Source organism: Sarcophilus harrisii, chromosome 5 (genome assembly GCF_902635505.1).
Source record: "Sarcophilus harrisii chromosome 5, mSarHar1.11, whole genome shotgun sequence".
Taxonomy (NCBI): Eukaryota; Metazoa; Chordata; class Mammalia; order Dasyuromorphia; family Dasyuridae; genus Sarcophilus; species Sarcophilus harrisii.
This window is the reverse complement of record NC_045430.1, coordinates 16,119,295-16,142,939: the sequence shown is the minus strand read 5'-3', so window position 1 is coordinate 16,142,939 and position 23,645 is coordinate 16,119,295. Positions and strand designations below refer to the sequence as shown.

The following is a 23,645-nucleotide window of genomic DNA, read 5'->3' as shown; positions in this document are numbered from 1 at the left end:
CTAAATTATAACCTACCTTAATCCCACAGCTCTGTTCCATCCTCTGGGGTGTGCTCTGTTTGGTTGCCTGCGAAGACTCCTGAGTGGCCCGCTGCCTCCCAGGTCCTGAGGCAAGCGGTCACGCCGAGCCAGGATGTGCACGGGCATTCACTTCTGAGTGCTGCAAACCACGTAGAGGGTCACCCCCTCTCCCCTTCCTGTTGGCCTCTTTCTTCCTCCTGCTGGTGGGGTGTCTGGTGAGAAGGGGAAGCACTTTAGACGGTGCCTCCTACCATTCTGAAACTGTCTTCCTTTTGATGATTTTCAGATCTTTCACCTTTGGAGTCGTCACAGAAGAAAAAGAAGAAGGTGGTGCCGAGTTCCCCCGCCTCCGATACAGCCATGGACCTGCTGAAGGCCATCACATCCCCCCTTGCAACAGGTTCCAAGCCCCCCAGAAAAACTGGGGAGAAATCCTCGTTTTCTTCCTTTAGCTCCTCAAGCTATTCAGAAAGCAAAAAGGAGCAGCACCCCAGAAAAAAGGGGAGCAGTGGCAGTGGTGGGGAGCTCTCCCTTGAGGACGGTGGCTTCCATAAGGCCAAAAAAATGAAGCCGCTCTATGTGAATACGGAGACCTTGACCTTGCGAGAGCCAGATGGCTTAAAAATGAAACTTATTCTCTCACCCAAAGAGAAGGAAGGCAGGACAGGTGATGAGGAGCCTTTTCAGAATCCCCCTCCACAAGGGACAATGAAAAAGTCCTCCAAGAAATCAGCTCGAGATGAGCAGGGCACTTTCCTCCTTGGGCACGAACTGCAGAGTTTCCTAAAAACGGCCAGGAAGAAGCACAAGCCGGCCCCGGACCAGCACCCCTCTCCTGGCCCCGAAGGCTTCTCCTCCGACGCCTCCATCTTTTCGGAAGCCCACGGCACTGACTATGAGCTCTCCAGCCTCGAGCCTGCTCTGGAGTCGGGTTCATCCTCGGGGGCTGAGCTAGAGGCAGGTGAACTGGTGATTGATGACTCTTACCGGGAGATCAAAAAGAAGAAGAAAAGCAAGAAGAGCAAGAAGAAGAAGGACAAGGAGAGGCACAAGGAGAAGCGGCATTCCAAGTCCAAGAAGAGCCCTGGGCCCTCTGCTGGGACCACGGCTGTAGGGGAAGCCACGGGGGCAAGCCCTGGGCCCTTGCCCCCAGCAAGCACACCTTTCCCGGCTTCCACGCCTCCACTCCCACCACCAGTCTTCCATCCTGATGGGCAGAGCGAGAAGAAGAAGAGGAAAGAAGAGAAGGAGAAGGAGAAGTCAGAGAAAACAGAAAAGGTAAAGAATTGGTCAGCTGGGGGGGGAGGGGGGGAGGAAGAACGCCTGAGGCAATCGGAGCAGGAGTTCCCTTAATTACTTTCCCGTGTTCTTTCACCACATCCCCATTTGGCCAGCGCCAAGGAGAGTTTCCAGTCTCCGTAGTGTGAGTATGAGGAGAGCAGTGTCCAAACGGGGATGCCTTTTAGAGGCCAAATGGAAATGGCCAGAATTGCGAGAGTAATAACCAATCACATGAATGAAACTCGTTCTGGTCTTTCCTGAGGATTCCAAACGAAGTGGGTTTGGGGATTTTCTTGTTTTCTCTTTACATTCACTGCTTGAAATGCAAAATCAAGTGGCTTTGATCCTGCCAAGTGACTCCTCTATAGTCTGTGATCTTACGGTTCCCAAACTTCATTTCTTTGTCATTCTGCAGAAGTGGGGTCTAGCAGAAAGAGCTAAAGTCACACTGACAAGGGAACCTTAATGGCTTCTTTACCGGAAAGCAGCTAATATGTCACCTCCATTTTCAAGTAGTGCTTGTGAGCGAATGGCTGGGAAGAACATGGTGGCAGAGGCGGAATGCAATTCAGAGAAAGGGGACTAGGGGGCAGCTCAAGGTGAAGGAAGTCAAAGAGCCAGTGGAGATAGACTAAAGATGTTCTAAAAAGAGGATATCACCAAGGAGATGGGAAGATCTGGATTTCAAAGTGAAAGATAGGAGTTTAATACTGGAAACACTAAAAAAGAAAAGAAAATACATTAAGAAAACAAATCAGGGTAGAAAGGAACTGTCAACGTGGTTTTATGCTTTTTTCTCCAGAACTAATTGCATCAGCATAGATTTATTTAGTGCCTCCTATTTGGCTTGACCTGGCAATACAGATAAGTTGGTGATGGGGAGAGTTAATGAGGCAAGAGATATTCAAGAAGATGGGGTTAAAGTGTCCGGTCTTTTCCCTTCCTTCCTTTTAACCAAATATAGTTAGAAAGAATCTTGGGGAATGAAATCCTAGAATTGGAAGGAATCTCAAAGATCAGCACATATGACCCCTCCCCAAATATAAACCTCTATGGGCAGAACCCTGACACAGAGAGCCAAACTTGAGGGGGAAAAACCTTAAGGAAGTCCCAATCTCTTCTTCATCTGTCAAGTATCTGGACAGTAGTACTCTCAGGTGGGCTGGATACAGAGGAGGGAGCGAGTTGAGATTCAAATAGGTTTTGACACTTGAACCCAGTCTTTTCTGCCTCTAATCCCAGGGCTCATTCTGTGACTTTGGTCATGGAGAGAGTGCTAGACAGACTATCCAAGCCCTCTTGAATGAGACAGCTACTTTATCCCCCTGAAATCTTTTTTCCTAGACTAAGCATCCTCAGCTCTTTCAGCTAATATCATAAAACATGGCTTGTTATCTTCTCACCATCCTGGTCATTCTCCTCTCAATGACGTACTTCTTGATATTCACTGTCCCTCGTGAAATATGGTACCTCCTGAAATCTGAATTGGGAGAGGAGTAGCATTTAGAGAGCTGGTGTGCTTTGTGTCGGGGAAACAGAGTCAGAAGATAGGCAGACCATGAACATAAGACATAGCCTTCTGGAGTCTGGTAGAGGTGCCAACATCAGCAATACAATATAAAGCTTGGCCTCCACAGGGCAGCTGCAGGGGAGGTGGAAGTCACAATGACTTTAAGATAAAAGGCTCTTCATCTCAGAGGGTGAGGTCATGGGGGCAAAGGGGACAAGAGGGAGGAGAATGTAGGCCAAGTGCTTGATATTTCTAGGATATCAGAAGTAGTTGAAGAGGCTGACCCACCCATGGTGATGGGAAGAAAATGATCCTCATTCTTGCAGAGAAACAGAAAGAGTAATAATTTCATGTCCTGAAAGTAGCAAAGAAAATACTGAGAATGTTGTGGAAGAAAACAGCAAGGAATATAGTGTCATCAAGAACAATTAGATGTTGTTAGGGCAAGAAAGATAAGAATAGAGAAGTTATAGGTGAAAGAAATAAAGCTCAGAAGCGTTTCCCCTACCATCCTGGAAAAGGGCTATTGTACTGGGCATATTAGAAGGAAACAGGAGGTTGCAGAACAGAGTAGATATGAGAAAGCAGATATATGACAAGATTGGTAGAAATTTCTTTGTGAAAGACTAGAGGCAGAGATGAAGGACTGGGGAGAGGGTAAAAAAAGTGCTGTCATTATAAAGAGAGAGGGAGAAGAGAGAGAGACAGAAACACAGAGAGATGGAGAGAGGAGCAGGCAGAGATTATCTTGAGCATCAGGTGTTAGAATGTAGAATAATGAAGTTCTTATGAAATGTACATTTGGAAAATATAACAGTTCCAACCCCAGGTCTGGACTTGGCCAGATCTCCTGTGAATAAATAGCATAGCAGGAAACATTCTGGATAAAAGAAAAATTGTCCAAAAACAGCTCAAGATTATTTCACAGATAGTCATCATTAGAAGTGAAAACTTTGGAGAGTGGATTTGTTTGTCTTTGTTAGGAAATGGAGCAGGCAGGATATCCCCAGTAAAGGAACATTTTGAAACCATTTTAATCAGTAGCTTAACATTCCCTTCTCAAAATGGTGTGACTTTTTAAAGACATTTCAAAAACAACATCAGCATTCTTTATGTCTAGAGATAGTTAGACTTGAGATAGAATTATACTCTCTGCTTACTGGTGAAACTGAGGCATGAGGACATGAGGTCCATTAAAAATAGGTTCTAGGTGCTTCTTCCTGCAATCTGGTCTTCCTTAAAAGCACTACTGCCTCAGATGATGGTGACTCCAGAATCTCAGGATGCCTGTTGAGAAGCACTTCCTCAAGTTCAGCATTCACTGAAATAACAACTTTGTCCCTTACATTTGTAAATCATTTTGTGATCCTGGATTCATTAAACATTGGAGCTTTACTCATTAAACACTAAGGTGCTATTGAAGGCTTTATGGATAAAGAAGGTGAACTTTAGAGCTTTGTCATGTATGTCACAGAGGCAGCCAGAAGGATGCTGTTAGTCCTCAGGGAACATGGAGACCCGAACTGCAGCAGACAGAAGTAAAACCTGTGAACACGCTGCTTAAATGTGGGAGATGAAGTTGTGAGAAAAGCTGATGAGGATGCTCCTAGTGAGGATGGTCCTGATGAGCATGCTCCCAACTCTGAGGATGATCCTGGTGAGGATGCTCCCAGTGAGGATAGTCCTAATGAGGATGCCCCTGATGAGGATGGTTGCAATGAGGAAGCTCCTGGTGAGCATGCTCCTAGTGAGGATGTTCTCAGTGAGGATGGTCCTGGTAAGCATGATCCTGGTGAGGATGTTCCTAATGAGGATGGTCCTGATGAGGATGGTCCTGGTAAGGATGCTTTTAGTGAGGATAGTCCTAATGAGGATGCCCCTGGTGAGGATGGTCCCAGTGAGGATAGTCATAATGAGGATGCTCCCGGTGAGGATGGTCCTGGTAAGGATGGTCTCAATGAGGATGCTCTTAATGAGGATGGTCCTGATGAGGATGTTCCCAGTGAGGATGGTCCTGGTAAGGATGGTCTCAATGAGGATGCTCCTGGTGAGGATGCTCCCAGTGAGGATAGTCTTAATGAGGATGCTCCCGGTGAGGATGGTTGCAATGAGGATGTTCCTGGTGAGGAATCCTGGTAAGCATGGTCCTAGTGAGGATGTTCCCAGTGAGGATGGTCCTGAGAGGATGCTCCCAATAAGGATGGTCCTAATGAGGATGGTTGCAATGAGGATGCTCCTGGTGATGATGGTTCTGATGAAGATGCTCCCAGTCAGGATGGTCCTAGTGGGGATGGTCCTGATGAGGATGCTCCAGGTGAGGATGGTCATAATGAGGATGCTCCTAGTGAGGATGGTCCCAATGAGGATGCTCCAGGTGAGAATGGTCCTAGTGAAGATGGTCCTGATTAGGATTCTCCAGGTGAGCATGGTCCTGGGGAGGATAGTTCTGGTGAGGATGGTTCTAGTAAGGATGATCTCAGTGAGGATGGTCCTAATGAGGATGCTCCTGATTAGGATTGTCCTATTGAGCATGGTCCTAGTGAGCATGCTCCCAGTGAAGATGATCCTAATGAGGATGGACTTGGTAAGGATGGTCCCAATGAGGATGGTCCTAGTGAGGATAGTTCTGGTAAGGATGGTCCCAATGAGAATGCTCCCAGTGAAGATGGCCCTAATGAGGATGGGCCTGGTAAGGATGGTCCTGGTTTATTGAGGATGGCCCCGGTAAAGATGGTCCTGGTGAGGATGCTCCTGGTAAAGATGGACCTAGTAAGGATGGGCCCAATGAGGATGCTCCTAATGAAGATGGTCATGATGAGGATGCTCCTGGTGAGGATGGTCCTAATAAAGGGTTGTAATGAAGATACTCCGGATGAGAACGTTCCCAGTGAGGATGCTCCTGGTGAAGACATTCCTGATCCTAGTGAGGGCATTCCCAGTCCTGCTTCTGGCAAGGTCTCTGGGTCATCAAGAAAGGGATCAGGTCTAGTGGAGACTCAAATCTACAACAGACCGGGAAAGGAAGGAGAGAGTGTAAAGAACAGAAAAGGATGGAACATGTTGTTAAAAGATTTCCTTCCAAAATAGTTTAAAATATTGATCATTTTGTTGTTTATAATGATTAGCTTGTGGCTATCCACACCTTATCCATCTATCGGGAGGGATCCCTGTTGTTATTATTCTCATGTTACCACATGTCTGGGAGGCTGTTACGGCTGGAAGAGACTTTAGAGGCCATTTTGACCAATACTTTTTACAAATGACCACACTAGGGCCCAGGGAGTTTAAGGTAGTAAGAAAGGCAGGATGAATCTGATCCTCCAACCCCAAAGCCATTGTTCTCCACTGTACCATAGACATGAAATAAGAAACTTCAATAATTCTTAGCTTGTTGGTGAGCCCACATCTTCTGGATTGTCTCCACAAACCGGGCTCTGGATTTGCCTTCCAGGCAAATTCAGTTGCTAGAGACATTACAGATGCTGGGTGACTTGACCCCAGTTGAAGTGGATGCACATGTCACCAGATAGAGAAACCAAAGGGATGTTATGTGAGGGACCAAGGTATCCAACATTCCCCTGGGCTGCCTTTGGGGCTTGGCCAGATTTGCTGCCAGGGTTTAGAAGTTCGTTATTTAATGAGCTACTTGCTTTCCATTGCCTCCAATGCTTTTCTTCTTTTTAGGCTTTTCTCATTTTCTCCACACGAGCTACTTGCTTTCCATTGCCTCCAATGCTTTTCTTCTTTTTAGGCTTTTCTCATTTTCCCCACATGAGCTTCACATGAATTGTGCCCTCTCTCAGCTTCTCACTCCATCACTGTATTGAATTTAATATCTACTTTGTATTCAAGAGATTCAAGGTGAAACAAACCAATTGTGCTTGGCAACAGATCGGCAACAGTGTGTCTCATTCTGGATAATATTCTGAGAAGAAAAATTGGAGTCTCTTTAGAAAAAGTTATAAGGGATTACCCTGGCATGGATTCTGTCAATAAAAAGTTACTATAATAAAATAAAAAAAAAATTTAATTTAATTTAAAAAAAAGAAAAAGTTATAAGGGACTCCTGGCGGCTTGCCATAGGGGGATTAAACTCAGATGTTCCATCCAGGACACTCAAAGTTAGTGGGTTTTAAAAAAAAAAAAAATTGAATTTTATTTAGATTAACTTTTATGTTAAAATGTTATTAGCAATTTTTAGATTTAAAGAAAGCTTTAACTTAGGTAAAAACTCAGAGATTAATGGAATAGGAATAATGATTTCTATTTATAGTATGTAGTACCTAAAACAGTTTTCAGCTATAAACAGAGATCTAATAGGCTTTTTTCCCTTGCCATTATTCCTAATTCTTGGTACTAGGATTAAAAAACAACTCCTGAAAAAATATCGTCAGTGACGTGAAAAATTATATTTGTGTGTGTGTATGTATATAAATATGTCTCTGTTCATTATTTATATATCTTGCATACTAAACCCTTATCAGAGAAATTTAAGACAAATTTTTTTTTTCCCATTCACCACTTCCCTTCTTAGTCTAGGTGCATTAATGTTGTCTATGCAGAAGGTTTTCCATTTCATGTTATCAGAGTTTTCTCTTGTATCTTCTGTCACCATCCCTTATTTTGTTAAGAATCCATCTCCTACTCAGATCTGTAAGAGGTCTATGTTCTGTTTCTCTTCTCATTTTTTTAATGATGTGGTCTTTAATATTAGAGTCACATGGACATTTAGGTTTTATTGCAAAGTGCAGTGGAAGTTGTTGGTCTAACTCTCATTGCTGTTAGACTATACCTCTCTCACTTTCCTAGCACTTTGTATCACATAGGGAGATCTCGCCTTTATATTTTTTGTTTCATCAAATACCCAGGTAACCTTGTCTAATCTGTTATATTAATCTGCCTCTACTTTTCAACCAACATCAGTGGATTCGTTGACTGCTGCTTCATAATATAGTTTGAAGTCTAGAAATTCTATACCCTCTTTACAAATACATTTTATTTATTTAAAATATTTTTCCCCTGAGGCAATTGGGGTTAAATGACATGCCCAGATTCTCACAGCTAAGAAGTGTTAAGTATCTGAAAATTCAGAGCTGGGACTCTTTCCATTGTACCACCTAGCTGCCCCTCCTTTGATAATTTTATTGACATAAAATTAAATGTTTAAATTAACTGATCACATTATCATTTTACATTCATGTTATATTGGCATGGCCAAGCCAAGAATAAAGAATATTGCTCCAGCTATTTAAGGTTTGTTTGTTTTTTCCCCTTTAAGAAATATTTTATAACATACTGTCTTTTATGTACTTTAGTAAATCTTTTTTTTTTTTTCACCCTCTGAAAGTAGATTGGCTTTGTTACAAGGAATAGTTTCTAGGATGGGGAGGGAGAAGGGATCTGTTTTGAAAAGAATGTGATATAGAAATAAAAAATATTGATAAAAATGAGATAAAATTTGACAGAAAGTAGGTGGACTTGGGGGAAAGAACTAGAGTAGTCAGTACCAAATCTAAAACATACTAGAATAGTCAGTACTAAATGTAAAAAGGACATGCTCAAACTGAAAAATGCCCTTTTCTTAGAGTCTGAAGAATAATGAGCATCCATTAAATATTGAGATTCTCTTTCTCATGAAATTTTAACTTTCCATAGAGGCAGTTCCTACATTGGAATTCAACTAACTCATGAGCAATATTAACATCATGGGAACAGATACATTCACGTTCTTGGCAGGGGACTAAAAGATAACAGTCATTCGCATCATGCTAGTGATTTTTTTTTTAAAAACTAGCCCATCATTTTGTGGTGACACAACATCTAGTTACTGATTTTTACAGAAAATTAAACTGCTTCACTGACAGAAGTTCCTTGAGTATCTCAATCATCAGAGACTAGCGGAATAATCTTTTTTTTTCTAACATTTGAAACTTTCTACCAATGGAGAAAAGAATGTTTTTTTCTCTTGTACTAAAGATATCAGGGGATTTGGTGGGAAGAGTATTGGAAGGGGAATCAATCATTCTGGATTAGGAAGGCTAAAAGTGAGATGGAAGTAATGATTGACTCCATAGGGTGGTCTCCTGAACAGAGGCCTACCTTCATATTAGAGTCACCACACTGTTCCCTGATTATTACCTATCCCTTCCTCTTGTGGGCTTCAGTCTCCTAATACATAAAATGAGAAGCTTGGACTGGATGACCTCCTACTAAAGTCTTGTATGGACACATGATTCTTTCAAAAGAAAGAAGAAACCAGTCAATTTCACTTAGGAATTGAAAAAGCAGGAACACATGGCTTTGGGGTGGTGATTCCCCCCCCCCCCCAAAGTCATGCATAAACAAGAAGGTAAATACCAAATTCATTGTTTGAAGTTTCTCATGTTGACATAGAAGACTCAGACATTTATTAGCTGTCTGACTCTATGCAAGTCACTTAACTTAAGCCTGTCTGCCTCAGTTTCTTCATATGTCAAATGGGGATAGCTGCCACTTTCCAGGATTGTTGTGAGAATTCATTGAGAAAAGATTTATAAAGTACTTAACAAAATTTAAAGTGCTATATAAATGCTAGCTAGCTGTTGTAGTGGTGGTGGTTTAGGTAAAGTAGCTTTTGGTAATGAAGAAAAAACCCAGAATACGCTATCATTTTGTTTCAATGAAACAATTGCAATGCCTTAGGGTTTTAAGGTGAAGATCGTGTGCCCAGCACCACTCTTGGTGAACTGGTTGTGATTTACTTTTACTTCACAAATACAATTAAATTATCATATAGATATATTAGTTACATTAAGTGACTTGCATGAGGTCAGACAGCTAATATATGTCTGAGTCTTCTATGTCAACATGAAAAACTTCAAACAACTTAATCTTTTTTTTTTTTTTGGCTGAGGCAATGGGAGTTAAGTGAAACAATTTCAATCTTAAAGGAAAAAACAAACACACCGATTTAAAATGAATACTATGTTTCAAAGCATAGAATGTCAGAGATGAAGGTATCTCAGAAAATCGTCTGATCTCCTCATTTGAAAAAATCATGAAACTGGTACCTTTAACTGATCCATCTCTGAGGTGCAGAGATATGTAATAACTAAACTATTTTAAAATTTTCAGTACTTTATTTTCCAATTACATGTAGAGATAGTTTTCAACATTCATTTTCATGAGACTTTGAATTCCAAATTTTTCTCTCTCCTTCCCTTACCTCTCCCCTTCCCAAGACAGCAAGTAATCCTGACATAAGTTAAATATGTTCAGTTCTTTTAAATGTATTTCCATATTTGTCATGAGTAACAGTACTTTAAGTGAGAAAAGCCAGCTGGTTTTGTCTCTTGTGCTTGTCTCTTTCTAGTCAGTCAGTAAACATTTATTAAGTGCCTACGGTGTACTAGGCACTGTGCTAAAGACTTGCGATACAAAGAAAGGCAAATGACAGACCCCCTCCTCAGCAAGCTTACAGTCTAAAGAGATTCTTTCCTTCATTTCCTTCACTCGGCAAACATTTATTGTGTACTCTATGCCCAAGTATTGTGCTAGGTCCTTGGGGGGCTGAGGGGGAGATGTGCAAATGATACACAATCCCTAACTTCAAGGAGGTTATAATCTATAACCATTTATGACACATCTACTTCTGGGCTATCTGAAAACCCTAATTTAGGATCATTTCCCTTGATGGAACAGCACAGAAATCCTTCTTCTTTGTGCCCTTGGGTACCAGGTTTCTAAATCTGTGTCCTAATTATGTCTTGTCCTGTTCACTTTTCTCTCTGGGGCTAGCCAAAGAAGAAGAACATGTCTGCCTACCAGGTATTCTGTAAGGAGTATCGGGTCACCATCGTGGCGGAGCACCCAGGAATAGGTAAGGCTGCGTCTCCCCTTTGACCTCAGGCCTTGCAAGGAGTCCCCCTGGGGCAGGCTGCCTCCTTGTGCCTTGTAGGGATTCCTGCATGAATGGGAAGAAGGCCAGATCTGTTTCCGGCTTCATGTCTGATGTTATTTAAATAGGTCAGATTAGCATCTGAAATGTTAAATACCTGTTTTATAAATAAAAGATGATCCATCATAGAAGTATCCAGTGAATATTGATGTTTTTGTGGAGTGTGTATATTGGACTTGGCTCTCCAAGAGGCTGCTGCAAACTTTCCATACTTGGGAGGTGCTGGTCTGGACCTTCTTGTTTACATGCTTGGTACCACAGCATCTGTGCTCTTCCCTGGATCCCTGGGGTCTGGCTATAGGAGTCAGAGTGTTGACTGCCATAGATGTTCATGTTCTCTGTCCTTTCTAAGCAGCTGGTATAGTGGTATAAACCCCGTAGGAGAAGTCAGGAGCCCTGGCTTCTAGCCCTGGCTTTTCTCCCTGACCTTCTTGGTGACCTTGGGGGAGCCCATCAGACCTCTCTAAGCCCCAGCTTCCTTCTCTGAAAATTGCCTGCCTACTCTTATACCTCACAAGTAACTGAAAATCAGGTGAGAGCTGAGGGGGAAGCACTTTAGGATACGTGAAATGCCGTACAAACTAAGATATGGTTAATGTGTGGCCCACTCTTTTTGTATCTAGACGATCGCCTCTGAGACAGGAGGAGACAGAAAAACTTCTTTGGTTCTGTTCTCTCAGGTCCTTGGCCTATATAGGACTAAGGGATTCCTTCTTTATTTGTGTGAAAGTACAAGTTGATAGGTTCTGTTAGAAAGCATTTATTGAATGTGTTGAAGAGAGAAAACCTTTGGGAGCCAGACTTTTAGGGATTTGGTTCTAGGTTCTCTCTGAGCTGGGCTGGAGGCCTGTGCGTTTCATCTGGACAGACCAAGAGTGAATTCAAGTCTGACCTTCCTAAATGCTTACACATACTCTTGTCACCTATTTTTGTTCCTCTTTTAATGGAATTGTTTATCCATATTGGATATTTACCTTTTTTTCTTTTTTGCCAGATTTTGGGGAACTGAGCAAGAAATTGGCTGAAGTATGGAAACAACTGCCAGAAAAAGACAAACTGGTAAGTGTCCAAATAATCATTTAGGAGCTTCTTGTGGTTGGAATACTCCTCCTGCTTCATTAGGGATATTTTGAATCCCTCCTGGCCTCAGCTCATAGATGCTCTTGGGCAGTGAGTCCAGAGGCCCAGGGAGAGCCAGCCAAAACCTGCCACTCCTTGGCCTAGCCATCAGGAACCCCAAAAAGCCACTGGAAGCATGACTACCTACCAGAACCAAGTCACTTCAGGAATCCTAGAGCCAGAGATCTTTGAATCCGACCTGCTCCCCACTCCCTTTTTTTCCCAGGAGGAAAGATGTCTGGGGCAGAGGGCACAGCAGGAGTTGCCTGAGGCCTTTGGCTGGTAAATCTGAGGTTGGACTTGATCCTAGGGCTTCCCACATCCAGGTCCAATGCCCTGTACTATATGCTGCCATGCTGCCTTTCACATTTTTTTTAATAACGTGGTCTAGGTCTTTCCTCTCCCAGCAAAGTTCCCAGCTTTTCACATGTCTGCAGACTTGTGGCCAGAACCTTGTGGCACTGAGCCCTCTTCTAACTGCTCTGGGTCTGTGGCCCTGGAGACAATGGTTGTCTCTTCAGCAGGGTAGTTTACAGTCTTTCTGTGCCATCCCTCGAGAATAGACCTGAGGCATTGTGGGCCTTCCTCTGACCCTAGCAGAGCTCTGCCCACGGTGCTCCCCCTGCCCTACCTGTTGTGGATATTCATGTTATTGACCACGTCCCTATGGTGGATGTGGTGTGTAGCCAGGCACCCTCCCTGCCCTGAGAGTGTGGTGGGAAAGTCAGCCCTTTGTGTGAGGAAGCAGCCCCAGACCAAGAGGAGAATGAGCAGAAACCTCTTTTGTGGGGTGCACTCGGCCTCCAAACAGAAGCAGAATTGGAAGGGATGCCCAGTCTAGGCCATGACAGCACAGATTCCACACCACCTAAAGCTACAGGATTCTCTCCTTACAACAGCCAAAGTGGGGAAAGTCCCCCAGATTGTTACCCCCGAGTAAAGCTGAAGATGCTGAGCCTCTGAGGAGAATGTTCCCTGTCATGCGAACCCCAAGGCCAGTCCTGACCATCACTCTCAGAGGAGCCCACCACTGTTCACTGGTCACTTCTGGCCAACTCTATTGTTAGGCCATTTCTCCTTACCTCAAGCCTCAGTTTGCCTTTCTCTAGCCTCTGTGCCCTACATGATTCTCCTTCTAGGGCACTCCCAAAAATCTCCCCAAAGCCTCCTTTCTCCAGTCCCAGCAGATCCTCTAGGTTTTACCCTCCAGCTCCCACCTCATCCCTGATGCCCAGGATGAGACCCTGACTGAGGACTCTGCATTTCCTTCCCCCTTCTAGGCCCCACCAAGGCCCACACTAGTGCAATCTCATGAAAGCAGAATCTCAGGGTCTTAGGGACACATGCACTGTGGATTTGGGCCGGTCTTGCTGTCCTCCAATACCCTCATTTCCTTTTCTTGTGCAGTCCCATCTCTCCCTGTGTGTATTTCCCAAAGAGAGATGCAAGAAAACATATTATTCCTTTTTGACAAATGAGAGCATGGAAGCTTGTAGCAGGACTTGTGACTTAGTGCAGGTGGTAGTGGTGCAGCCACTCATGCTCTATATTGTTCCCAACCTATTAGATTTGACTCAACAGGCCGGCCGGCCACTTTGTAGAATCCTAACCTTGGTATCCTATTTTTTGGTGATCCCCTTCCATTTTATGTCCTCTTTATATTGGCCAGACATCCCATCAATCCCTTTGTCAGAATCACTGATCAAAATGCAACCAGCCAGAGCCAAGGAGAGATCTCTGCAGTGTTACACCAGACACCCTTTCCTTGGTCTTCAGCAGCCTCATAACTCTTTAGATCCAGTGAAATCAATTCCACCTCAAACGAATTGTACTCTTATTTAGCCCATATCTCATTCACAAAAATATGTTGAGCAATTTTGTTCAGTACCTGGCTAAACTCCAGGAACGCTTTGGCTATAGCACTGGACTAGCAACTAGCCTGTCATAAAAGGAAATCAGATTATGTGTCATGACTTGTTCAGGATGAAACCATGATGACTGTTAGTGACTTCTTGCTTCCCTTTTTTATTTATGATTTTATTTGTTTTCCATGGACCTGTTTTAATATGGAGAGAAGGTAGCCTAAGGGCAAGCCCTGGGGCTATCTCAGGAGACTGTGGAAAGAACGGAAGGAGAGTGGCTCTCTTCCATTGAGAGTTAAGGGTAGATGGTAGAAATCCTGGAGACTGAAGCAGGGTCTGGCTCTGATGTTAAGCAGGGCCTAAGGGAGCACATGAGAAATTGGCAGAGTCAGCTCCTCCCAGGCTCCTGGTGTTTATAATTGTTCCCCTAAGAATAAGATCCTCTAGAATTTTTCCAACAGTCTAGTTTCTAGGCATCATACTTTTCCCTTTAAAAACTATCCATCTCAGGTCTTTCCTCTCTTTCTGGTTCTTCACACTCAACAAATGTTTCTCACAGCAGTCGAACATTTCCCCCTTGTGGTTCTCTCCATAACCTGTAGTGTGGTTCTGCCAAGCCTAGGGCCATGACCTATAGAGAGTAAGTACGCCAGAGCACTCCCCAGTATCAGCCACTGCTTTCCTAAGCTGCCTGTTTCTAATGGTCTTGCTTTTGGGCCTAAAAGCCTGGGCTGCCAGCAGAGCGATTCCAGAGGTCAGAGAGCATCATTTAAGAGAAGCATGCTAGCTGCACGTGGTCTGAAACTTGAACAGGAGCGGAATCATAGATTAGACCTGCATCAATCTGGGCAGCTCTGGAGCACCCTTGGGGCACCCACCTGATCCACTAGCAATGTGCTGTTGCATTGGGAGTGAGAAGTGATCACCCATTTGTGCAAATAATGAAGCAACATCTTCAAAGAAAGGCAAGCCACAAGTGTTATTCGGGGTGAACAATTTTAACCCAGGACCTCTCTCTTCAAAGTCAGATTCATTTGTCTATTAAACATTCATTTAGCAGCCATTTATTACTCGCTACAGTGCTCATAATTCTTATTTCTATGATGTTTTCAAATCTATAAGACATTTTCCCCACAATAATCAACTCTGTGAGATGGGTAATAAATTATCATTAGTATTGTTATTATTTTCACTTTATGGATCAGTAAGCCCTGGCCCAGGAGAGACTTGCTCAGGGGCCCCTGCTAATCAGCTTCAGAGGGAGACTGACCCCAGGTCCCCTCCTCTCAGTCTTTCCCACAGACAGACCAGCAGCATGTGCTATAGCCACAGCCCAGAGGAGACAGAGTGCTGTGGGAGAGCTAAATGAGGGTCACACTTTGAAGGACAATTAAGATTTTAGGAGGAGAAGGCCATTCCAGCCATGGGGAGTAGTGAAAACAGGGAACATACTAATTCTGCTTTTAGAGATTGTCTGCCTGACCCTGGAGCAGGGTCACCGAAGCTGCTGCCTCCCAAACTCCCTGGGGAGACTGTTCATCAGAATGGATTAGCCATGGGCCCTGGCTCACCAAATACTTAGCCCCCATATAAGCTAAATGTCAGGCTTACATTTTGACGATCCTTCTCACAAGTTCCCACTGCCCAGGGCCTCCTTTCTTTAGTAGACCTCATCACTGGGCCTCCAGCTTGGGCCTCCTGGCTGAGCCCAGTGGGCCATTCAGTTTGCCTCTTCCTTGTTGTTCCCCAGCCTGAACATCCTTCTCCATCCTTGCTGTCTCTGCAGGTCTGGAAACAGAAAGCCCAGTACCTCCAGCACAAGCAGAATAAGGCCGAGGCCACCACGGTGAAGCGGAAGGCAGTCACCGGCTCCGAAGGGGCCATGAGAGTCAAAGGTGGGAGTGAAGGCGGTCTCCCAGTCTGGGAGGTGTCGCATCCCTTCCCGTACACAGGCTGGGGATTGGACTGGCTGACCCCCGAGGGCAGAGGGGGGGCCAGAAAGGCCTGGGCCATTGGGGGGTGTGAATCGTAAGAGGCATAACGAGCCCATCACTGTCTGGCGCTCAGTTCAGTAACCAATGCTCATCTCCCTGTTTTCTTCTTCCTTTGGTCTTAGCTTCTCCTACTGGAGTGATGTCACCTCATAAAAAGTCCCCTTCCAGCACGGTCGTGTTATCTTCCTCCCCAGCCAAAGTCCCTGAAACAGACCCCATTGATGTAGCTGCACACCTTCAACTCTTGGGAGAATCGCTGAGCCTTATCGGTCACCGGCTGCAAGAAACAGAGGTGAGTGGGGTGGCCTTCGCTTCAGCCTGACCTCTGCACTTCTCACAAGTCACCCTGACTCCTAAAGACCATAACCACATCTATTAAAATTGTCTTTTGATTATATTTATCTTTGCAATTATCTTTATAATTGTCTTCATTATGTTATATATTATTATATTGAATTACATTCCCTTTTTATCACTATCTTTATAATTATCATTAATGACCCTCCCTGCCAGATTAATCGTCTTAAAATACGGTTTTAATCAGGCCTTCTCCCTGCCCTCAGACTTCAAGTGGCTTTCCTTTGGGCACTGGATGCAAGGCCTTCCTCTTGCTGGCCTCCCGAACGTGCCCTTAACCTCCTCCTTCCCACCACATTGGCTTTGTCCAGGGCATTTCCTTCCCTATGAAGGCAGTCTCCAGGGCCTTGGGGCATTTTGTTGGTGCCTCTCTCAGGATCCTCCAGTTATAAGCGTGTACTTTCTATCTCAGCCCCGTGCCCGGCTGTAAGGTCAGAGGCCGGGGACTGCCCTTCCTCTTGGGCCTCCCCGGTGCCTGGCACAGAGAGGGTGCTCGATAAGCGTGCGCTCCATGGGAGGACGTGGCCCTGGGGACTCTGGGGGTAACTAGCGTCAGCTTCCTGCCTAGACCCATCCCCATGTTCAGCCAGGGGAGCATGGGCTAGGAGAAAGGTGACCACACTAGGAGTTGGGGGACCAGGGGTGAACCCTGGAGGCAACCCCAGTACACTGGATGTGCCCTTCTGCTGATTGCTCTCAAATCCTTATCATTTCCTGCAAAGGTTTCTTCTGCCTTTGTCAAAGCAATTTGGAGTGATTGCTCACAACCTAGGGGCCCAAACCACTTGGTTACCAAAGACGTTCATTCTCCTCTGACCTTAGAAAGTTAAAGTTCTCCTAAATTCCTGATTTATCCTTCCTAAAAGGCTTGAATTGGGACTGTCGGTCATTGGAGAGGATTTGTGATATAAGGAATATATTTGCTTCACGCTCTCCCAAAGATCTTCTACTTCCTGAGAATAGGTAATTCACAGGGGCCTCTGCTTGCTCCCTCTAAATCATACCTGGCTCTAGGTACTTGGGAAGTGCCTGTCCTTTGACGTGAGGGAACCCACAAAGTGACTTTGGGATTTCCTATCTTTATTACACCCTATATCTCCCACCAGATCCGTTCTTTGGCTGACTCTGCATTCAAGCCTTCTGATGAGTCCGCAGACAACTTGAGCAATTTTATCAGTCCTTAATCAGTTTCCATTTTTCAGCCATGAAATCCCCTGGGTCTATGAAAGGTGCAACCGCTTCTGAGAGGCAGCTGAGGTTTGTTCATTATGAACTTTGTTCAGCAGATTCACAGGTTGACTTTAGAAAGACAGAAGGATTTGAGGGGCGGATAATTTTTCTCCTGAGTCCCAGGAAAGTTGGATGTCTGTCTCCTGGATTTTCCAGGGGTCCTATGATGCCAGTGACCCTTCCGTATTCTGGAGAGGTTGCCCCAGCATCTGCTCTTCCCTCAAAGCCAGCCAAGTCCTCTCCCCAGGAAAGCAATGGGAGGCAAAAAGTGTGTCGTGTAAGGCAGGTGGATGTTAAAGGTCCCTTGGAACCCTCCACTCCATTGGCTGGCACAGCACTAGATCTGTTTCTTTGCACCTCAAGGGTCATGGCAAGTGATTGATTTAAGAGTGTTCTATCCCCTGCAGGTATAGACACATACCCACAGCTGACCCAGAGCCCAGGGCCCATACCCACTTCTGGCCTGTGGACTGTGTCCTACCTCAGTGTCTCCCTTGGCACCTCATCCACCACTCCCTGCAGACAGCTGGCAGAGTGGAGTGGCAGGAACAGGGCCTGCTTGGCTAGGTAGGCGCCAAGGTGCCTACAAAGGATCTGTCTCCTGTAGCAGCTGGCTCCAATAGAAAGAGCCCATAGAATGACCCCCACAACTATGTGACAGAAGTCACCCAGGCAGTGACCTGGCGGGCTGGGCCTTGAACCCAAGCTGTGCTGCCATCCTCATGGTGACGAGGCAGGGCTGCCAGCAAGGATGGGTGAGCGCCCGTGGGGCCAGCCTACCTAGCGATTTGAAGATTGGCAGAGTGCCCGACCAACCCTCACAACAACCCTGGCAGGTCCCTGCCATTACATCCACATTTCACAGATGAGGAAACTGAGGCAGAAGTTAAATGACTTGCCCAGAGTCACACAGCTCGAAGGGATCTAGGGCAGGATTCCCTTTATGGCCTCCCATAAAAGCACTATATCCCCCAGATGATTCTTAGAGTGGCTTTCAGCAAAACTCCTAGAAGGGTGGGCAGTGATAGCTGGCATTTGTATACCACTGTGTCGTCACAGTGTACTTCACACCTACATATGTAGGTAGCACATGGAAGATGCTCTCAACGCCCCTTCAGGTTTAGCACTGTGAGTATTGCTGTTTCCCAAATAAACCAAGAGAGGTCAGGCCAGGTAGGCAAGGTCACAGAGGTCCTGAGCGATGGGCACAAGCCTGCGGCTCCTCAGCTCCTGCAGCCCCTGACCGTGGCTTGGGCTGGGGCCCCAGATGTGGGGCATGAGGATACGCAGCCGGCCCTGGCATGGCCGGGGGCCTCGGCCCCACAGGACAGGAGGTAGAGGGAGCAGCTGCTGCGCCTATCCCCACAGCGTCCTCCCAATACATCCCCCACTGCAGATAACATGAGCATCGTGTGCACCTCACGCAGGGCTGTGCAGTCACACAGCTCACGAGGGCCTGGCCTCCAGCCCCTGTACCAGCGTCAGGGCCTCTCCATCTCGCCACCTTCAGAATGCGAGGCCTTGGGCCCAGGCGCTCATGACTGAGGGGCCGGACCCAGGAAGGACCACCGGAGCATTCACCTGCCACACTCCCCGCTCTGGGTGCTCGGAGTGCCCGGGGGCCCAGCCAGGCAGTGAGGTGGCCAGGAGGAGTGACTGAAGTCTACGACCCCTTTTTTTCAGGGAATGGTGGCCGTTTCTGGAAGTCTGTCGGTTCTCCTCGATTCCATCATTTGTGCTCTCGGTCCTCTGGCCTGCCTGACCACACAACTGCCTGAGCTGAATGGCTGCCCTAAGCAAGTTCTGGTGAGTCGTGCTGGACTCGGGCATCTGTGCCAGGCCCCGGAGGAGCCCCGCCATGTGGGTGTGGGTGGGTGTGCCCACGTGTGCATGTGTGCGTGCTCTATACATTGTACACTGGAGGGAGGGAGATGCCCTGTTTAGAGGAGAACAGAACTGGCTTCTTTAAACAGGCTTAGAAAGGAGAAGCGCAGTCAAGTGTCCCACTGGTACATGGCTGTTCTGGCCCGCCCATTTTTCCCCATCCACTTCCAGGCCTCCCTGTCTCCCAAATAGGGATAAAGGGAACTCAAAGACAGTGTCTTCCAGCAGCATTATAACTCATAGGCCCTTCCCAGGGTCTCTGCTGACCCCCATTTCCCCATCTCTAATCCTTCCCCTGGGTCCTTCACTGACCCACCCCTCCTCATCTGCTGGCCTTCCTCCCCATCTTTTATCCCTCCTCAAGATCCCTCACTTACTCCCTCCCCATCTTTGATCCCTCCCCAGGGTCTTTCACTTACCCCCTCTCCCCCTTTCTAACCCCTCCCCAGGGTCTTTCACTTACCACCCTCCCCCTTTCTAACCCCTCCCCAGGGCCCCTGCTGGGCCCCTACCTCCCACCCCCCACCCCTGCTCTCCAGCACAGAGAGCTCCCCTGAGTCGGGTCCATGGTCTCCCTCTGCAGTCGAATACTCTGGACAACATCGCCTACATCATGCCCGGACTCTGACAGCCAAGGATTCTGGGACCCGCCCTCTCCCTGCCCCCCTGCTGGCCCGCGTGGACATGGACTGTTCTGGCGCCCTTTGCTGGCTTCTGGGTGTAGGTTTTAATGTTTTTAATATATGTACAATATATACATAGGATTGTAACTACCTACTTTTAACAATTTTATGGAACGTGAAGGCCCAGCCAAGGGGAGCCTTGGCTTAAATGTGGGTTTGGGTTTTTAATTTTGTTTTGCTTTGCTTTTCTCCGGTGGTGGATCAATCTGCCTTAAAATCAAAGAAACTTGGGGCCTGGGGGTTGTTCTGGGCACCGAAGGCATCTCTTTTATGGACAGATAAAACGTGGTGGTTTTGTTCCAAGCCGAGTGTTGTCCCCCAGACCTATCATTGACCGTTTGCCTTATCTATCTTGCAGTGGGAAGTGTACGAGGGAAGAAAGGGATGGGAAGAGGGGAGAGAAAACACAGATCCTTTCAACTCGAGGTGACCATCTCCACTTATGCCAGGTGGGAGATGACAAAGTCATTTCTATCTGGAGGGAAAGAACAGGTTTAGGCAAGGGATGACTAGCTTCTGGTCCCATCATTAGTCTGGAGGGAGGCCCAGGGCCTCCTGGGAGGGCCCAGCCCATGGGTGCGGCACACCGGACACCCACCGAAGCTCCTCCTGGAACGCACTTAGTGAGATGCCCTGGAAGAGGGCTGGCGGCTCCAGGCCCGGGGCCTGAACTCCCCGAGGCCTCTGAGGGCCAGTGCTTCAGGTGCTCGGTGGCGGGAGAAGACGTGGGTTTGCTCAGCAGGGCCCTCCCTCCTCGGCCCATCTTCCAGGGTCTCCTAGCATGTAAGTGCTGAGTATTCTGCTCTCTGCTCACAAGGGAGCTGCAGGAAAGCACTTGAGTCTTAGGTAGTTTTGTACGTGTGTGTGTGTGTGTGTATGCGTGTGCGTTTTAATCATGTATATTTAACTCTTTAAAATCTGTTAGTTTTTAATTTATCCTGTAAATTTCTGTATATATAATTTAAATAACAAAAAAACCTCCACCAGCAGCAGCATGTGGAAGATTGAGATTGGTTAGATCTGTTCCTCTTCCAACCCCTTTCCTCATCCTCCCTCCAGGCTGCCCCAGAAACCCTAACACACCTGTAGCTTGAAGCATTTCTTGACAAAGAAGAATCATTCCTTTAGGATTTTATTCCTCGTGGAAAATTGTGTGGGCTGTGCTGAAGATGAAGGGCTAAGGCGTGTGTATGTGGGGCATGTGTGTGTGTGTGTGTGTGCGTGTGTGTGCGTGACCCTTAGCCTTGTTTCCACACAACCAGAATAATTTCACTTTCTCGTAGGAGAGAAAGCTGTGAAGTTTGGGGGCCCAAGGTCTGCTTGAGTTAGGTCTGACCTCTGGGGTCCGCCTCCTGGGGCTCCTTTCCCTGGGCTCCAGTCCAGCTGGCTCAGAGGAAATTCTTGGGGAGCCTCTAAGGTTCCCCCATCACATAGCCATGCTATCGCCAAGCTCAGCTTTGGGACAGCCACCAGGAGCTATGTGCACGCCCCCTCACCATTCAAAGCTGCTGTGCGGTTGAACCGAAAAACAGGGAGAAAAGGGAAGGGATGGGAAGTGGCGGGGTTGGCCTCCTGACCCAAAGCTTTGTTGCACACCAGTTTAAAGTAAAAAAAAAAAAAAAAAAAATTAAAAAAAGCTTCCATTTTAACAAGGAGGGAACACTGAGACTTAGATCCAGAACCAGAAGAGGTTCCTTCTAAGTTGTCATTTTTAGAGTAAGGAAATTCTGATGTGGGCCCATTCTTTGTTTTTGTTTTGTTTTCAAAACCGAACCCCATTGTATTTGTATTTAAAATTTGTACACATTTGTATAATAATCTGTACCTTGTGGCATTTGGTACTATTAGAGGGAGAGCTTTGGATTCAGACTCACTTACAGTTTTTATATCATTGCTTTGGTTTGGTTTTTTAAACAAATCCTAGTGGTTTGGTCCAAATTCCATTAAAGTTGTATAAAGAAATAAAATTTTGTACTTATATATTAAAACAAAACCCACATTTTTAATATTTGGAGTATCGTCTCATCTGTTTTTCCCCTGTGCTGCAAAGCGATAGATAGTAGACTCCTTCAGGACTCACACCATCCCCCAATTCTCCTTCCCACTGAGGATCCCTTCCCCTTTTTCTAGTAGAACGTCACCCTCGGCCATTTTCCCAGCCCACCTCCACTCGTGCCGTCAGCTTTTTCGTCCCGAGCGTACTTGTTTCCCGTCTCCATGTGCCAAGGACAGGGAATTTTAACAGACTGGGGGAAGGGGCCTTGCTCAGTAAAAAAAAATTTTTAGTGCTTTAGTGTACTGCCCTAGTGCAAAGCACCTTAGCCACGACTCAAATGATTACGCTGAGCTCAGGGAGAGAAGGTGATCTGCCACCGACCAAGCTTAATGTCAGGGCCCGGATCCAAATGGTGATCTTCTGACAGTCACATTACTTGGCCCGTCTCTCCCCATTAGTTTCATGAGAGCTCTGGACCGTGACCCAGGAGGTCCCTTCCAAAGGGCCAGGCCCTGTAACTCCTCACCCCAGCCTCCTTCCCCTGTTGCTTCTCTTTATGCCGAGTAGCTGGTTGGTGCAACTGGGGACCAAAGCATCCTGACATTTGCCTCCCCCCTCCCCAGGTCCGTGGTTGGCAGATGTCCCCATGACCTCATTTAGGTCCTGCAGTATTAGTCATTGTCTAAACGGACTCTCGTCCTACCCCATCCCGGCTGGCTGCAGGGATCCTCCTTCATCTTCCAGTGTTCAAACTAATGGATTTCTTTCCTCCCTTCCCGAGTCTCATATTAATGGGAATGTTAAGACTTGTCTAAAAAGTTGAAAATGCTGGACGTGAACATTTCTCACAGATGCAACAGAGTAGAGACATCACGAGGCTGAGGGGAAGCGAAATTGTGCCTTTATTTTTACTGGAACTGTGATTTTGAGGCCTTCCCGCCTATCAGTGCAAACCAGCACCTTCCCTGCCCCTTAGGAGACTCATCTGGGGTCACAGGTAGCATGTGTCTGAGGCAGGATGGGAACCCGGGCCTTCGGCTCTGAGGCTAGCCCCACGCACTGAATTATCCTACTGCCTTTGCCTTTGTCATTGGCTTAAATGGAAATCTGTGACTATTAAGCCTCCTCAGTTTCTCTTCAAGGCTTTAGGGCCATGAGGATAATCCCTACCCTCCCAGCGGCAAGGGGGAACACTTGCAGAAATCATCACGTCTTGTAGGTGAGGGAGGCAGGGGAGGGGAAGGCCCCAGGAGGGAGAGGCTGAACCCTGCTGTCTTCTTGAGAGAAGCTGGGGCTCTGGAGGTGGAAACAGAGGGAGTGTGTCCCACGGCACAGAGACAGGGGAGGGAGGTTTGGGATGGAGGAGTAGCTGAGTCTGACTGATACAAAGAGAGGAGTCCGCTGGGTGGGAGGCTGACGGGGGAGGGATTAGGTGTGATTGCTGATCTCTCCATCAGTGGGTGTGGAAGCTGGCCAGAAGGCATTAACCAAGCCACAAAGGGGTGTGGACCACCTTACTGGGCCCTAGAAGGAAAGTAGAAGGTTCATCTTGGACTCTTTCTTCCTCCCTCGTGGGAGGCACTGGGTAGCTGGGGGAGCCTCCACACATCCACGTCTTGTCGGCGAATCCGACAGCTTTTACATGAGGGATGAGAAGTTTGTCAGAGGAGGCCCAAGGGGCCAGGGGGCTGCTGTCTGTGGGTGTGAGCTCCTTGAAACCAGAGCTGTGCTTCACTTTTCTTGGTGTTGCCAGCACTTAGCACATTGCCACA

General features: G+C 46.6%; 1 protein-coding gene across 4 annotated transcripts in view; it reads left to right on the top strand.

Moving 5' to 3' along the window:
* Positions 1-21,883, top strand: part of HMGXB4 (HMG-box containing 4) — a 31,328-nt gene extending 9,445 nt beyond the window's left edge. For all 4 annotated transcript variants that reach the window (XM_031938891.1, XM_031938894.1, XM_031938893.1 and 1 more), the window contains 7 exons: positions 308-1,299; positions 10,589-10,670; positions 11,743-11,807; positions 15,516-15,624; positions 15,846-16,015; positions 18,994-19,116; positions 19,778-21,883. In XM_031938891.1, coding sequence (XP_031794751.1) covers positions 308-1,299; positions 10,589-10,670; positions 11,743-11,807; positions 15,516-15,624; positions 15,846-16,015; positions 18,994-19,116; positions 19,778-19,822 — 1,586 coding nt within the window. In that variant the 3' untranslated portion in view covers positions 19,823-21,883. The remainder of the gene's footprint in view (positions 1-307; positions 1,300-10,588; positions 10,671-11,742; positions 11,808-15,515; positions 15,625-15,845; positions 16,016-18,993; positions 19,117-19,777) is intronic.
* Positions 21,884-23,645: the final 1,762 nt, after the last annotated feature.